Here is a 16,244-nt window from a genome sequence, read left to right as displayed (position 1 = left end):
CGCGCCGGTGCGGCACACTACTCCAGAACGCTTGCCGTATGTTGAACCAATCACTTTCTGTCTTGAAACATTGCGAACGTTGAGTCCTAAAAGATGGCCGTAGCGCCTATGCCTTTCAGAAAGCGCACTTGGGCGCAAAGTGCCGGTTGCCTTTGCGAATTTGACCAGACCCCCAACACCACAGGGTACACTCTTAACTCGGTGCTCTTTGTTGTAACTTTTAACGATGTGTAAAGCTCTATATAGACGTAGATTTCAAAATATCGTAGAAGTTAGACGCCCGGTACCTCTGTTTAGAGGTTAAATACTACTTGTATTGTACTCCTTCGTGTTCCTCTGATTTACCATAGTCGCGTCGCTGACGTGTCATTCTGAGATATCGGAAAGGAACATTTGCGTCGTGTACAGAGAGTTGCAACAACGTGAGGACTGTAAAGAGCATACCTCGTTGCAACTGAATGTCGTTCACCACAGCTGAAGTGTTTGCATTGTGCGGTCCTCGTGCTCCTGCCTCTGCTGTAGTGCCAGGTTTGCCAATTAAATAATAAATCTTTTCCAATTAAAATTATTATTTTTTCTTTCATTTGTTGCATGTAAATCTATGCATGTAGTGATCAGTAGTTTTTCGCCACTGGATATGTCTAGATGAATTACGTATGCTATAGCTATATGTTGCAAAAGACAGTTTGCGTTCTGCACTGATGAGAGCTGATTTTCAGCACCATTTGTTGTGTAGCGTCTGTGAATAGGCAGGCGTGAGGCAGCCATGCCAGGCTAAACTGTAACTTTTACGCCTGTGTGGCGGTAACCAGTAACATCTATTTATAGGTGATATGTGTAACGTTTATAGAGGATACTGTCCATAGGTTACAAGGTAGCTTCTGAAATAGAACATAAAAATTTTGAAATTTTTACCCTTTACTAGACGGCACTAGCTTTAGGGTGTACAAGAACCAACTTGCAGGGTGCGCCGTATGTGCCCAGATATCGGCGTCTACGTCAAACTTAGCTCAGTTTTTTTAAATAAATCTGATACATTGACGTACACTCTAAGAAAAAAAAGGATTAAAATGGGGAGTAATTGCAGCTTTTAGTCCCCTAGACTGCAATTACTCCCCATTTTAGTCCCCTAACCTTGACAACTACTCCCAGGGACTGCAAATTGTCATTGAACTTTGCAAATGGTCTTCCGAATGCAACAGTCCACGTAAATACGTGCTCTTTGTCAATTTGATGGCATAAGGCTGTATAACTCCGCCAACTTAGCAATTTTCCACCCACACGTAGTAAGAAATAGCTAGCACTTCTTTCTTCGCAAACTGTGTCCTAAGTATGTCACAAGATTTTATATCACTGGATACACCACGGTTGATGGTTCGATTCAAATTATTCATGCATTCACACGAATTATGTACCTGGGACTGTTAGAACGGAGCGTGAAGTGCAGACTCCACTCTGTGACATTCATCTACTACCGTGCATTTACTCCCGAAAGGGACGATTTTTTGTGGCAATGCATTTAGTTCCCAAAAGGAGTACAATTACTCCTTTTTTCTTCGAGTGTAGTAGTATGACGCATGAGCCGCCTGGAGCAGGCTGGCCTCACTTTTTCCCGTTACGAGACGCTGTTCCGTTTATTATTAGATAGCTTGCCTCTGGAATACCATGCGTGCGTGCAGAACAGGTACTTAATGATGCATTGGCTCGCTCCCGAGGTTGTCACGCAGAGCTGAAAGAGGCCGAGGCCGAGGCTCTGTGAGGCCGACGACGGCGAGACCTTTCGCCACCACCACCACCGCCGCCGCTGAAAGAAAAATGAACTTTGTGATTACAACAGAACAGGACTGCATCTGATCGATTAGCTAGCAACAATGCAACCGAGACATGTACATACTCTGATAAGTATGAGCTTCCACCGTCAAGGATGTCCTTCTCTTCCCGCTTTGTATTTAATATAAGTGCCTTGACACGATGAACATGGCTAATGTCTCGCGAGACATAATTGAAAAGAATATCATAGACGTTAGCAGTTCAAACAATCCATTTCTGCGTGTCAGTAGCCGCCCACCATCGCAATGACACCGTGATCCTTGACATCGCATGATTTTGTGCCTATGCCCTCACGCATTGTGAAAACTGTTATTTCGTAGTTGCCACAATGCACTTGACTTGTCACTCTGTATCGACGTTAGCTGCCTGAAGTATGTTTGTGGTGGTGTTGTCAGTCTCGCTCGTGTGGGCGGTGTCACGACTGTGACCGGCATCAGATCAAACGAGATGAAGGTTGGAAGAAGATGATGGAAGACAATGAGGGTTGAATGAAAGGACTGATACGAAGTAGGCCCATGTGTAGCTCGCTGTACGACTGACCTCAGTCGTAAAAAGGTAAAGGGAATCATAGTTTTCGTGTTCATGTACAGTTTATGGCGTACGAGCAAACAACGATGCCTTTCATACCGCAGCAATTAAATGTCATACACCATTTGAACAGAAATACTCCCAAAGGTTGTACCTATCGTATCTTCCATTGTATCATAAATGATATCCGAGAAACGTCAGTACCGTTCGCACTGCGCAGGCAATTTCGCGGACGATAAACTGAAATGGATTTTCTCTCAGTTTTTGTGTTATAATGACCCTTTTGCATGTCCCCTATGGCATAATTCGTGCAAAATCCAACACGACACGACTTCCGCTGGGCGTGAAGTTTTATGTTCATCGTGTAGCTTCCCATAAACTTCCTATATCATAATTCGTGCGCGGTTCGAAGTACTTACCATAGGGCTGTACGACAATTTATGAAATTGAACTTAGCGGTCAAGCATCGAAATCCCGCACGCGCACAGGATATCCCGCTCAGTACGGTTTCAGATAGATTCACACTGCGAATGCAGTGTGGCGGCTCAGTACCGTCGTCTATGTAAAATGCTGTTCATCTGGTTTGGCTTTCTTTAAGAGTATCTTGCTGGAACTGTGCGTGTGAAAAAAGCGATTTAGGGAACAGGAAGTAGCAGGACCACACCGCTTCATCAGCGCGGACGCTATTTGTAAGTGCTCATGCATCCAGTTCTCCGTTTTCTAGCTAAATGGAGCACCTTGCCACTAAAAAACGTCAATGCAGACAACAGCAGTAAGCTATTAGGCACGCATTTCCTGATAAAGCAGTTTTAGGAGATATAAAACGGAAGCGTTGAACCGGTGTCACTGCGATGCTCTATAGAAGATCTAGAGCACATTATTCTTCATTGCCCACACTACCTAGAGCCCTGCACGGACCGACTTTTCCGGGCCCGACCCGGACCGGGCGCATCGAAAAATGGCCCGGCCCGACCCGGGCCCGGACCTTCATATTTTTATGCGGCCCGGCCCGGCCCCGGTGACCCAGTGACTAGAGCCCGGCCCGGCCCGGTGACCCGGCGAGTAGGTCCCGGCCTAGTATTTCCAGCCACGACGTACGCGTTTCAGGCGATTATCAAACAAATTTATAAGTAAATTTATAAGGAGAGAAGACAAACATACAAGTGATGGCAGTTTAACACCGTAACCGCACGAGACCAAATTAAATCCAGAACGCACGCGGGCATGGGCGTTATCGTTACACTGTCAAGATTTTGCGGAGGTAGAGCATGCTGTCGACAAACTGCTTCTCCCAGTCCCTACCCCTCTCACGAAGCTTTGCCAAAGTGAATGTGAAATATGTGAAGAGTGAGGAGCAATGTAAAGTGGCTTGGAGAATGTTCTAGAGGGTCGAATCATATGCATAATGCTGTATCCTTTGCTTGTCTTTGCAAAATATGCACAGGAATGACGCAAGCGCATGATGATATGAACTAATGCATCTCCATTGTGTGGAATTAGCTGCGTGGCCTGGTCGAGCCTGACTCTCGGGAACATATTTGTCGGCCCTGTCCCGGCCCGGCCCGCGGTGCTGGCGTAATTTAACGGCCCGGGCCCGGCCCGCGGTGCGGGCGTACTTTGTCGGCCCTGGCTCGGCCCGGCCCGGAGCACACAGCCAATAACAAGCCCGGCTCGGCCCGCGGGCCGGGTCGGGGACCCGGGCCCGTGCAGGGCTCTAATCACTACCAACCTTCCCGAACCGCACTCTCCAGGTCTCTTAATCGGCTGGACTCTCGCACCCCCTCTCTCAAAATTGCTTGGTCCCTGGCCAAATGCAGCCCACCAACGCTGTGCCCTCAAAGCTCTTTTAACATTTTTGGACACCATAGGACTTGGAACCTTATTGTGAAGGGGTTCATTATTTCATTCTCCACATCACCACCAGCAATAGGGTAGAGTGTCGCCCTTGGCGATGAAACTCCCCATTTACCACCTTAAAAATAAAGTTTTTTTTGCGTTGAACCGGTTCGTGAACCGGTTCGGGGCTTCGAACCGGTTTACGAACCCGTTCGATCTTTGGCGCGGCCGAATCGGAACTGAACCGGAACAAAATCCAAGTAATGCGAACCCGAACCGCGCCGGCATTTTTTGCGGTTAGACACCCTGACCACAATATCCGTAATATTTTCCTTTCCCATCCAATCGAATTTATGTTTCGCCCTTCTAGTCGACATTGATGAGGAAATATTCCAGGAAACCTTGAATGTTGAAATCCATTATTTTCACTCGCGTAATGAACGCACCTTCTTTGTGGATTAAAATAGTGCGTTAAGTATGCCAGTAAATACGGTACTTCCATACCCAGTGAAATGCGTCGGGCAAGAGCGCGTAAAGCAAAATAACGCTGTGATTATTGTTCTGTGAGTAAGCATCAGCTAGTGGAAGCTACACACGTGCATGTTCCTTGTCGGCAGCGGTGGCCATGTGAGTAGTGCACTACAGTACCACGTGAGACGTGACACTGTACTGACGTCTTCTCTCATTTCTATCAGCGTTTTACGTATAGATCTACCTCATCAGCATCACGCGTCAAATACGTTCAAAAATCCAGGGCTAATCGATGATTGAAAACGTTATACATATGAAAATATTCGAATAATTTTTATCCGCATTCAGTAGCACTACTTCTGCTATGAAAGCGGAGAGGAAAAGTAAGAGATGTGCTGCGAAGATGCCAAGTGTGAAAAAGCTGAAGAACAGAACGACATATCCTTGATCATATAATGATCATATAACGTAACAAAGGATCATATAATCCTACGAAAGCTTAATTCCTTCAATCCGAAGCTCGATAACTAAATATAAAATGCGGTATCTACTTCTTTTCATCACTGGGGATGAGGAGGCCTTTGCGAAACACGTTATGTCAGCCATAATTTTCGTAAAGGCTTACAAATCTGCTGTCTAGACTTCAATAGAATTTTCATCCATTTAACTAACTAATAAAGGTGATTAGTGAGGCTTGCATACGTTCACACGTCGTCCGTCACGGAGTGGAGGAATTGACTCCCTTCCCCTCCCCATTTGCACAAACACACATACAAAAGAAACGTTTCCTGTCTTCGATCGTCAGTTCTAAGCGTAATATTTTCATTACGTGTAGCCAACATGCAATGAGGGGAGTAAGCCCGAGTTCTTACGTCACTGTCTCGGTATTTGTTCGTCTTGCAGAGCACTACGCCAGCCTAACACTGCACAAGGATGCATCGATATCTTTTTACTGAAAACACACAGAGAATTTCCCAGGTCGTATCATCAAGATGTGAGCAGATAGCCCACCCTTCTAGTGCGGTAAATTGTGCACAGCGTGCTTTGTTTCATGGCAAAACAATCGTAATGAATGGCTGTGGCCCCTACGTGTCCTTGAGTGCCGAGTTGTGTTTTAGATACAGTCGACATCCATTGTATCGCGTCTGTGTCAACAAGGGAATGACGTGACTTCGCTATACACACCGTGCTGTCTTCAAGGTGAAACGATGTCAATAGCAGACTGTTTACAATGTCAATGCCAATGCCAGATGTGTTTCTGCGACGCGCTGCCGACTGTGTGACTGCAGTAGTTCACACCAGGAGACGCCATGATACTAGAACATCGTTAGGCTGAACTCTTTTGGTGTGTCCTTATCATGCATATGATCAATAAGTCATGCTGGAGCTTTTAGATCCTACGTGGAAAATGTCGTTGGCTCCAATGCCGTGTGTTCTACAAGAGGCCAGAGCACTGCAAGCTGCAGAAAAGTTGATTTCCTTCAGTCATTGGCCAGCTTTATAAGCGGGCTACTGTTCTTCAATGGAATGCAACCCAGCGTACAAGCTACGAGCTCTTCAAGCCCTCATCACCTTTTTAGCAGCAATAGGGCTCCTGCGCGAACTCTCAACATTCATCATCATTCACCATCTTCTTCCCGTCAAGCAATGGGATAGGGTGCCGCCTCAGCGGCGAAACATCCCACTACATCATCATCACTTATTTGTTGTTGTTGTTTTCTTGTTGCTCCCATTTGAAAACAGTGCAATGCGTAATGTTTATTAGAAACGTACACTATGCCGTGTCTGAAGCGGGTGCAGCGGATACTTATAAGAAGTAACGAATGTAATGAAGAATAATGTGGGAAAAAAAATTTCTAACTTGATCACAGGCATCGTGATGCCAGATGCCACCCAGGAAACAAACTGGATGTTTTTCTGCTACTTGTGAAAGAAATATCAAAAGTAATCTTTTAATTAATTAATATCAAATCAATGCTTTATTCTTAGAACGTGCGCAAAAATCGATACAGCCAGTCCGCCGTGCTCGTTATTTCAACGTCTGCGATCGCGTGCAATAATCGACAAATGTGTTGGAACGATGTTCTCACACCCAGTTGTAAACAATGGCGATTCTCGGCCTTCCTTTACAATAAAACTTCAAGTTCTGTAATTCAATAACTCACCATCTAATACAGATAAAATACCAACAGCGCGGGCTACACAAGCGTGCATATTATTGTATGCACCCATTCCATTTTTTCTTCCTCTATCACATCACATCACATTGTATGCATACAACATTTACCTTGAATGTTTTCTCTCTATTCTCCTCGTGGTTCGATGGTATCGAGACCTGTAGTATGCACTCACATTTACGGTACACGAGAGTGGGAGGTACCCGGGTTCGAATCCCGGTGCCGGCTGTGCTGTCTGAGGTTTTTCCTGGGTTTTCCTCAGACGCTTTCAGCATATGTCGGCACAGTAACCTTAGAAGTCGGCCCAGGACGCACATTTCCCAGGGCGTCAGTCGTGACGTTGCCCACCTGTGTGAGGCCGAGAACGGCGAGCCCTTTCATCATCACCACCACCACCCCCGTACTCACGGGTTTGAATATGTGCCCCTGTTTCATGATGAAGATGCACAATGAAATAAATAATGATGAATTCTAATTTATGATATTTATAAATAAATATGAATTACATTATTTATATTTGTGTTATAATTATAATATAACGATGAACAATGATTAATAACAAACGATTAATTGAAGAATACAACACGACTAATATTCAAGCCCGGCAAAGACCAGTCGAGCACCGAGAATGTTAAAAAAATCATTGGGACTTCTTCTGGTCATGTATGTAACCAAAGTTCTCATCGTATTTACTTCACTCGTTCGCTCTCTCTCTCTCTCTCTCTCTCTCTCTCTCTTATTTTCGGCATTCTGGAAGGGACCATCAAATCTATTAATGTGTGACCGTTTTTAATAAACATCTCTCCAGCGTCCCGCAGAAACCCTTTCGCGCGTACCGCCCACAGTAAAACGTACAAGACCGGCAACAAAGGACGCCGTTGTGACAGGTTACATCAAGATATACGCAAACAAGATGTAACACAGCAAGGTTATCCCAGGAATAATTAAGTTGTGGACGCGGGAATTCCACGTCCTTACAAGAAGCACTTTGTCCGCTAAGGCCCGAAACGCCATCGGGTAACCCTTTCAGCCGCATAATGGATAAGCCTTCGTGGATGTGATGAGACGTCACAGCGGCAGACGTTGTTTTTGTTTGCGTACACGTTTGTGCCTCTTCCTCCGCCTACATGGTAACCCGGGCCGGCCTTGAGCGAAAAATTAGTCTCTCTACATTTCCTAAGAGACTCGCAGATGTTAAACGGTCATGGCAGGATTCATTGTTTGTAGCGCTCAGTTCCACGAAATGCCATTACCGAGAAGCCGAGGCAATGCCGTCGCTGTTTACAAAGGCTTGACGGCGCCGAACAACTGGGCGCAACTCGACCATGATGAGTTCTTGAAGACACGTCTGGAAGAACATGTAGATGACGTGGTAGTTAGATTGATAGTGAATCCCTGCAACGTCATAGACGCTTAAGGGTTTTATTTAATGAACAAATAATTTTGAACAAAATATTATTATTTAGAACTGATAGGTATCCAATGAAAACCGAAGAGAAAAAAAAGAAATATCTCCCCCTACTTATTCTGGTGGTCATCTGGCCTCCATACTTAGCCTGGAGAAGGCGACAAAGTGTGCCGTTAACATACGCCTGAAGTGTTACCCAGGGTGGCGAGGACATATTTCATTACTACACAAGGTTATGGCAACCACGTTTGTGGGAACCCGTGTACACTGCCAAACACGAGGAAAAGAGTGAAAAAGACGGTTATGGCTAAGTGGCCACATGCCGTGTAATAAAGTGAAATTCGTAATCAGCCAACGGTGGCTCCACGTTTGACCTACATCTTGATGTGGAATTCTTCCAAAATTTATCATTCAGTTGTGCTGGCACATCTCCACAACAATCTCGACATGCGACAAAAACCGTGTAGCAACCACTTCTGTTTATCTGGAGTCGTAAACGACCTCGCCCACGTGCCATACATAGGTTTCCAGGATGACCCCCCCCCCCCCCCCCGAGTCCAAATTTAATGCATCGCGCACATGTTCCTCTTGAATAGGCGCTTCTATATGTATTCAAAATTCACTAATATGACTCGTTACGAATGCACCCCTATCTTTAACAAATTAGAACAAAAAGTGACGCCAAGTGGTGAAGAACATTGGTTAAAAGAACATTGGTTCCAAAGAAAAACGAAAAAATGTTTTTCTCTTGAACCGAAAGGGAGATGGGAGGAAGAAGCTCTCTATTGTTATTCATCCGTCGCATTCTTACCCGCTATCCCGATATCTCTCTCCTTCTCTTTCGTGTCCATGTATACTTGTGTGAGTTCACCATTTCATTCTCTACCTGATGAAGCGTGATTCACCACGCGAAAGCTTGTACATATTAAGTACACATTAAATTTAGAAGGCCCCAGTGTCATTGCTTTGAGTGTTCTAAAACGACCAACGGTGCAATTTCATGCAGGAAGCAACTCATTAGCATGCCTACCGGTTACACTATTAGACAAAAGGCTCATGTGGAACGGCCCCTCTCGTATGATTTTCTGATATTTCCTTCCAAAACAACATATAGGGGAGGCTGCGTATACCAAAATCTCCATTTTATTTTTGCCTTAAAACCAACCAACCAACCAACCAAAAACGTGTTGAAGTGACAGTGCGACATCAATCCATACCGTATGATGTGTCAGCGGACACAATTTCTCATCCCCAGGTGGCACAGATAATTAGAAAACGAATATTTTCCTTCGAGTGATTTGGCGCTCCTCCACGGAAGAGCAGTCCAGCAACACTGGGCTTCACCTCACCGGTATTCTTCGAGTGCGCCTTTCTGTAGGTTCTGTCCTACCGCTTGCGAGTATTTTAGAACGAAATCGAGGACGCAGGTGACTCGTCATCCATGTAGCACGAAGAAGTTACCAAGCACATGCCCGAAAAACAACCCGCGGCCCGCACGAGACTACCTGTGACGTCACGCAGGGTACAGGAGGCCGGAGAGGGAGTCTTCAGAAGTTTTGGTTTCGATATGAGCTTCCCAGGTCTTTTGGCAACTAATGAGTCCCTCACAGCTAAACCAACTTTATTTCTCATTTCGGAAGAATGTACCGAACTTATTTACAGTCACTATAATAATTTAGAATTGTCCCGGAGTCTTCCTTTAAAGCCCATATGAGCGAAGTAAGCTATCTGGTTACGAGGAAACGATTTCCTGGAGCCCAACAAGCTGAACGAAACGAAGCAAAGTATAGAAACAGAGAACTGCAATAAAGAGATTCAAAAACACATTGGTAGATATTGATTTTCTCTATTACCTCACGTTCTGTAGTACCTTGGTTGAATTGGTTTTAAGAAAAAATAAAATGGAGATTTTTGCTTCACTAGTGTGAGGCCCGCAACTCCACATCACTTAATTGCACCAGTTACTTTGGTGGAAAACTCCTGTAATGATGGTGCCAATGAAGAGGATGATGATGATGATGATGATTAGTGGTGGTGATTCCGACAGAAAACAATTACACACACACTGAGATGTAGTACCTGCCGTTCCCGTTCACATTGGTTCTCCGCGTCGCATGGTTATCCCCAAGTCGGTTCTCTGCATCGGTTCATCGCAGCACACCGTCACGCATTGTTTTCTTCATCGAAATTCTAAGGAAGCCTATGAGTCATCTTTACACTCTTCAGTAGAACTGGACTCGTATTGTGACTTTTATGCTTTGTGCACTGACATTACCTGGTCATAAGGGCTTCATCTTATATGTACCAAGAAGTACGTGAGTCATTATTCACCTGTCCTTCCATCAACTCATTATTTCATATATCATGCTAACCTGCGCACCCTCCGGTAGTGAGACACAAATTAAGTGGCAAATCCCCTCACTCATCGTCACTACATGTATTTCTTGTTGTTCTGTTATCTCGTTATTCCTCAGGCTGGAGGAAATTGTTGGAATAAGCCGTTATCCCGTATCCATCAACTTAGGGTGAGTATGCGCATGTCAATGAGCCACTGCCTCGGACTCATTGACATGCTGACGCTGTGTTGATGGTGCGGTCACGAAGCATCCAGCGCATTGGCGACGGAGTCTGAGCGGAATATATTTAATAAACATTCGGATGCAACAAAGTACATCCTTCACGAGTGTTACATTACGATGCGATACTATACTATACGGAGTCTATTGTGATATGGCAGCGTTCATTCATAAATACCATTAGCGTAGTACAGAAATCGCCATGGGCAAGTGCTTTTTTTTTTTTTTTCTGCATGCGAAGTAGAATTAAACGCCGTTCAATTCCTCGTGGAACGACGCCCAAAATCGTAATAACGTTGTTTGCCTATGCATGTCATATTGGGGGGGGGGGGGGGATTTTTATTTTATTTATTTATTTATTTATAATACTTCTGGCGATTGCCATAGAAGGAGTGGCAAATACACAAATACGCAAATGCACATGTTCAATATTAGTGCAATTGCAATGGAAATGGAAAAGAATGTTAAAGGAGAAGAAAGCACAAAAAGCGAAACCAGTCACACATCTTGACCTTTCAAGTAATCAAAAAAGGCTGCATTAGATGAAGACAAAGTGTCACATGCTATGACCGCTGTTGGCAGAGAATTCCAATCACGGATACAAAGAGGAAAAAAAGAGTGCGTAAAACAGTGTGTTCGAAATCTAATCTGTTCTATATACTTAGGGTGCTGAAAACGCGCTTTGCGCTGAGCAAATGTGATGTAATCATCCCGCCGGATACATGTTTGGTTGCGAAGAATAGACCAGAATAACTTTAGGCGACAAAAGCTATTCCCGTTGGTGATGACCAAGGTCGTGCTGTAGACTGGGAGGTGGTGGATCCGAATCCTACCGCCGGCTGTGCTGTCTGAGGTTTTCCCCGGGGTTTTCCGAAGACTTTCCGGACGAATGTCGGCACAGTTCCCCCTGAAGTCGGCCCAGGACACATACTAATCCCCCTGTCCCCCACTCCTTCCTGCTGTCCTATCTCCGTCTGTCCACGTCTGTACGCCGCTCATAGCCACAGTTGCTTCGCGGCGCTAACACGCAATAAAAAAAAGGCTATTCCTGACTGCAAGAGTGGGAAGGCCAGACTCATGCAGAAGCCCCGAGACAGACATTCCACAAGAGTATTTGTTAAATACGAAGCGAATGGTCCTCCTCTGAATTTGCTCAAGCTTCTGTATGGTTGAAGCCGTCTCAGGAAATCAGACTACTGAAGCATACTCTAATACTGATCGAACCAATGTTCTATAAGTGTGATGTGAGATTTATTAAAGAAAAAAGGAAAGGTCGGCCATACAGAGGTCGGGTTACTATTCAAGAAAAAAAGAAAGAAAGAGAAGGTAATATATGGGCTGAAGCCATCTTTTAAGACGAGATCACTGCTCGACACTCAGTGCTAAGTTGGTTCAGCGCTAACGCACACCAAGCGTCATGGAGCAGCAGGTCGCACCGGCGCGATCTAGGTCTCCATTGTTCTTTTCTCTATATATCCATCCTCCAGATACATTAAAAAGATGACATGAGGTGTTTCACTGCAAGAATTGTGGTACCCTACCCCATTACATATGGGTGATTATGTGAATGAGATGAGAATGAAACGAATGGATAGTGTGTGCTTTTTTGTATATACGTATATGAGCAGCCGCATTCGCCTCATGATGAATTCTTTTCTTTTTCTTTTTTTCTACAGTCAAACTAACCAACCAGCTATGAAATCATTGGAGCACGCAAAGAAACATTACAAAATGGGCACTTTACTACTTACGTGTCGGGTCAAATTACACGACCCATACCTCAGGTTATAACGATTGTTAATTTCTATTGAGCACTCATTTGCCCCTATGGAGATCATATGCTTCATCGTCGGATTCTTCACCTGTTCGTGGACTTCCTGTCGTCCACTAGGTTGCTTTCAACCGCTTTAGTGCGTTCTCGTGTTTTCGTCCTTCCCTCATCATCTTCATATAATTTCCACGTGCAATGCGGTAGGGTACCGCACACCCCATCTCATCGTCAGCATATATTGTTGTTGTTGTTGTTCTAATACGTGGCGTAACAGTATTCAAATTTTCTCCCATCACGTGATAGTGAGTCGGTGTTTTTCTCCTCTTCGGACCCATTCTGATTTTCATTTCTACTTGCATTTCCCTACAACGATGTCATGAAAGCTGGCGTGAATGAAAAGCGTTTGATGGCGAGGGGTGTTGCTGATCGCAGTTGAAATCAAATATTATCGATGTAGGTTAAACGCGATTACAACTGTTAACGTTCACACTGCCGGTTATAATTACTGCTGACGCTATCCCCCTCAGATGTCACCTGAAGGGTAACCTAGATGTGCGTCCCTGATAAGAACACAGTTCGTGAAAGGGGGAAGGAGGAATGAGTACTCGGAAGCAGGCGCGGTGATCATCGGTGGTGACCCTCCGAAAAACATCGAGCAGCAGTACTTTCTCCTACTTGGCTTGCGCTGCAGAGAAGGGTCGGATACAAGCACCGGGTAAGTGCACTATTTTGCGTCTCGAATTCGTATTTCCGTTCTCAGCTCAGAATGCTTATTTACAAGGAAGGCGAGATTGAGATGCGGAGTTCAAATTCCGCCGCTGTCTGGCTTTTTTGACGACTGCCATATTTCAACTGAGATTGATATGTCATACTCATACATCATTGTCAAGTGGTTATGTATTATTATCCATGCGTTCAAATGTAAGTTTACAATGTCTGTACGAAGAAATATGCCCAAGCTACTGCGGGTCACGATGTGCTATAGATAATAATCTGTTCAAGAGTTGCAAGTCAGACGGTCTTGGCTATCCTCCACATTCAATCACATAGCTTACCTTTAGTTATAGTCGCATGCAAGCATCGAATACGGGTGCGACAAGAAAATTTTCGAATAAGGTAACATTTCTTTCAGCTTGAGGGAAGACATAAAACAAAACAAGGAACTCACGAGTTTTATCCGGTCTATTTCGTGTTTTGTATTATGTCTTCCCTCAACCACGAGAAAGTGTTACCTCATTCGAATCTTCACCAACTTCCTTGCATTCGACTTTAATGTTGAAGAGAACTTTGTCGTTGATTGTGGTAACCTTATTATGTTTTTAATGCCGTTTTCAAGAATTTCTAGTCTAGCTGTTGTTGGGATCATTCTCCATATTGTGCTTATCACATTTCCGTATTAATTTATCGTTTTGTTTTGTTTTTTTCTTCTTGTTTTTCAACACGTCACTGAGAAGACATCTGAGTGCAGTTGAAGGCCTGGCTCCTCGATTTGCGAAAATTCATTGTTCTGTATCCGCTTACGGGTCGAAAGCAAATTAAACGAACACTCATGCGCGTGAGCTCTTCATCTTTCTGTATTGTTTGCGCACTGTACGCAGTTTGCGTTCCTTTAAAGGGGCACTGAAGTGCAAAAATTGCGAGTTTTAGTAGATCGGAAGGTGTCCACGATAACTGTTCCGAAAACACAATGGTTCTAGTGGCACTAGAACAAGTACATAAATTTGAGTTACACCACACAAGAATGCACATTGGGGAACAACACGTCACCTTATCAGGAATGACCGTAACAACGACAAAACGTCAACCACGTGTCAAACGTATATATGTATGCATGGCCTATGTATGTATGTACATATTTACCTGTTCTAGTGCCGGTAGAACCATGTGAGAGTTTGCAGCCGTCCTGTTCTGTTTCTTGTGTTAACCCTTTTGTCCGTGTTTTGCTGCTGCATTGTCCCACACCATAAAATGTGTTGTCCATTTCATCTGCATAGACAATGTGTCTTTTGGGCATTCTATCTGTATTACTTACTTATTATTATGAAATATTATTAAATAGAACTAAACGGGTAGGAGACGTAGGGTGAGTACACAATCCTGTGGCTCATCTCATAGAGTCAACAATGCAACAAAATAATACGTATTGCTGGTGGGCATGCAATCAAAATACCACAGCATGGTCGCCGAAATAAAATTTAATGTTACTAACTCCACTTTTCTCCATAATATTTGCTTTCTCAAATCTCTGAAACCTTCGATTCAGTCCTGTATGCTCGACCACGGGTGACAAAAAAATATGTATGTTATGTAACCTGACGACAATGACAGGAGGTAAAGTGCCAACACATGTATTTATACTGACAGCTGTCTGTGCCAAAAAGAGATATACACCAGCAGAGAGGGTACAGTTCTTAACTCCTAATCCCACAGCACGTAACCTTGTCGTGGTATATTAAATTCATGATAGTGGCTCCGTTTTGTACTCAACTGAGGCCAAAAAGATTATACCGTTACGATGAGGGCAAAATAGAAATTCATATGTCTTTACGTAAACAGTAACCTTCTGGAGTGTCCAAGTAAGAATATCTGATCTGACCACTCTGAATTTCCAATGCTCTACACGCACAAAAGTGAGAGATATTAATAGAGAGCTTGGCACTTGTGAAAGACGAGAAGAGAAAGGAAGTTGTTGAGTAAGGTGACGACGTCAGTCACTTCCAGGAAATTGCGCGGTTGCCTTAGTTAACAGCAACTTCTTCCGATCTGCCAAAACTCTCCGTTGTATTACTTTATATTTTATTACCGATTCTGAGAATAAATGGAATTTCACAGGGAAAACTTTAGCTTTCCGGTAAAAAACAGTATGGTCATACGTACAACACGTTCGCCGCGGTACATCCCTTATTGGGTCTCCACGGGTATCCGTCTCGGTAGACCTTGTGAGGGCGAACTACAAAACTGTGAAAGTCTTGGTACAGCTTAGAGGTAGAAGGGCCAGGGCGCAGGCGAGCTGGTAGGGCAGCGGAATGGTAGCCCGTGTGGAATGGTAACGGTAACGAAATGGGAATGGAATGGTAACCCGTAACGTGTTGTCTTCTTCGTCCCCTTCTCGTGTCTACCATTCCGTTGGTACAGCTTGCCGAGTTGCAAAGACCAAGAGGATCGAGAAGGCAAGCACACCAGCGATTCTGTCGCCCGCTTTTCCTCGTCTTCTTCCCTGTAGCCGGACAAAGCGTGGGCATTCAGGTCAATACACACAAAAAATGCAAGAAAGGGCTTCATTTCCAATCGCCTTTGTACTAATCTACTAAAGGGCTGCATAATGAATACGCCGGTTGAAGCGCCACATCATTCGTTAAAGTGCCACTAAAAATGCAATACAAACTTTTGTTTTCTTTATTTGTATTGTAAAGCAACCTCGCTCAAAGACGCAGTACGTACAGCATACGTAAATACCGTCGGCGAACATCACGCACTTCCGCCAATTTTCGAAAGAACCTGCAATAGTTTCGGATTCTCCAAGAGAAGGTGATGCCACTGGAAGCTCTGGCATCTGTCTCGTTCTCAAAAATTTTACTGTTCCAAGCAAGACCATCGTGCGTCACTTGAACATGTTCTCGGCATCGTCGGATAACAACTTTTTCTGG

General features: G+C 44.4%; 2 protein-coding genes across 5 annotated transcripts in view; one reads left to right on the top strand and one right to left on the bottom strand.

The window, feature by feature from the left end:
• The window catches only part of LOC135385710 (acetylcholinesterase-like), a 93,913-nt gene that overhangs the window by 60,053 nt on the left and 17,616 nt on the right, over positions 1-16,244 (bottom strand). The window contains exons 1-3 of one of the 3 annotated variants that reach the window (XM_064615179.1): positions 15,475-15,808; positions 14,458-14,583; positions 1,665-1,804 (exon numbers count right to left, since the gene is read on the bottom strand). In XM_064615179.1, the coding sequence (XP_064471249.1) occupies positions 1,665-1,804; positions 14,458-14,481 (164 nt within the window). In that variant the 5' untranslated portion in view covers positions 14,482-14,583; positions 15,475-15,808. Of the gene's footprint in view, positions 1-1,653; positions 1,805-5,850; positions 5,898-14,457; positions 14,584-15,474; positions 15,809-16,244 lie in introns of those variants that run through there. The other 2 variants (XM_064615184.1, XM_064615180.1) reach the window with 2 other exon arrangements.
• LOC135385712 (acetylcholinesterase-like) overlaps positions 1-16,244 on the top strand; it is an 80,379-nt gene that overhangs the window by 53,597 nt on the left and 10,538 nt on the right. Inside the window, exon 1 of one of the 2 annotated variants that reach the window (XM_064615187.1) lies at positions 13,150-13,312. The exons of the other annotated variant lie outside the window; for it this stretch is intronic. The gene's annotated coding sequence lies outside the window, so the exon portion shown is untranslated. Of the gene's footprint in view, positions 1-13,149; positions 13,313-16,244 lie in introns of those variants that run through there. 2 annotated transcript variants of the gene reach the window in all.

This window comes from Ornithodoros turicata, chromosome 2 (genome assembly GCF_037126465.1).
Source record: "Ornithodoros turicata isolate Travis chromosome 2, ASM3712646v1, whole genome shotgun sequence".
In the NCBI taxonomy this organism is placed as follows: domain Eukaryota; kingdom Metazoa; phylum Arthropoda; class Arachnida; order Ixodida; family Argasidae; genus Ornithodoros; species Ornithodoros turicata.
This window is presented reverse-complemented; position numbering and strand designations above follow the sequence as displayed.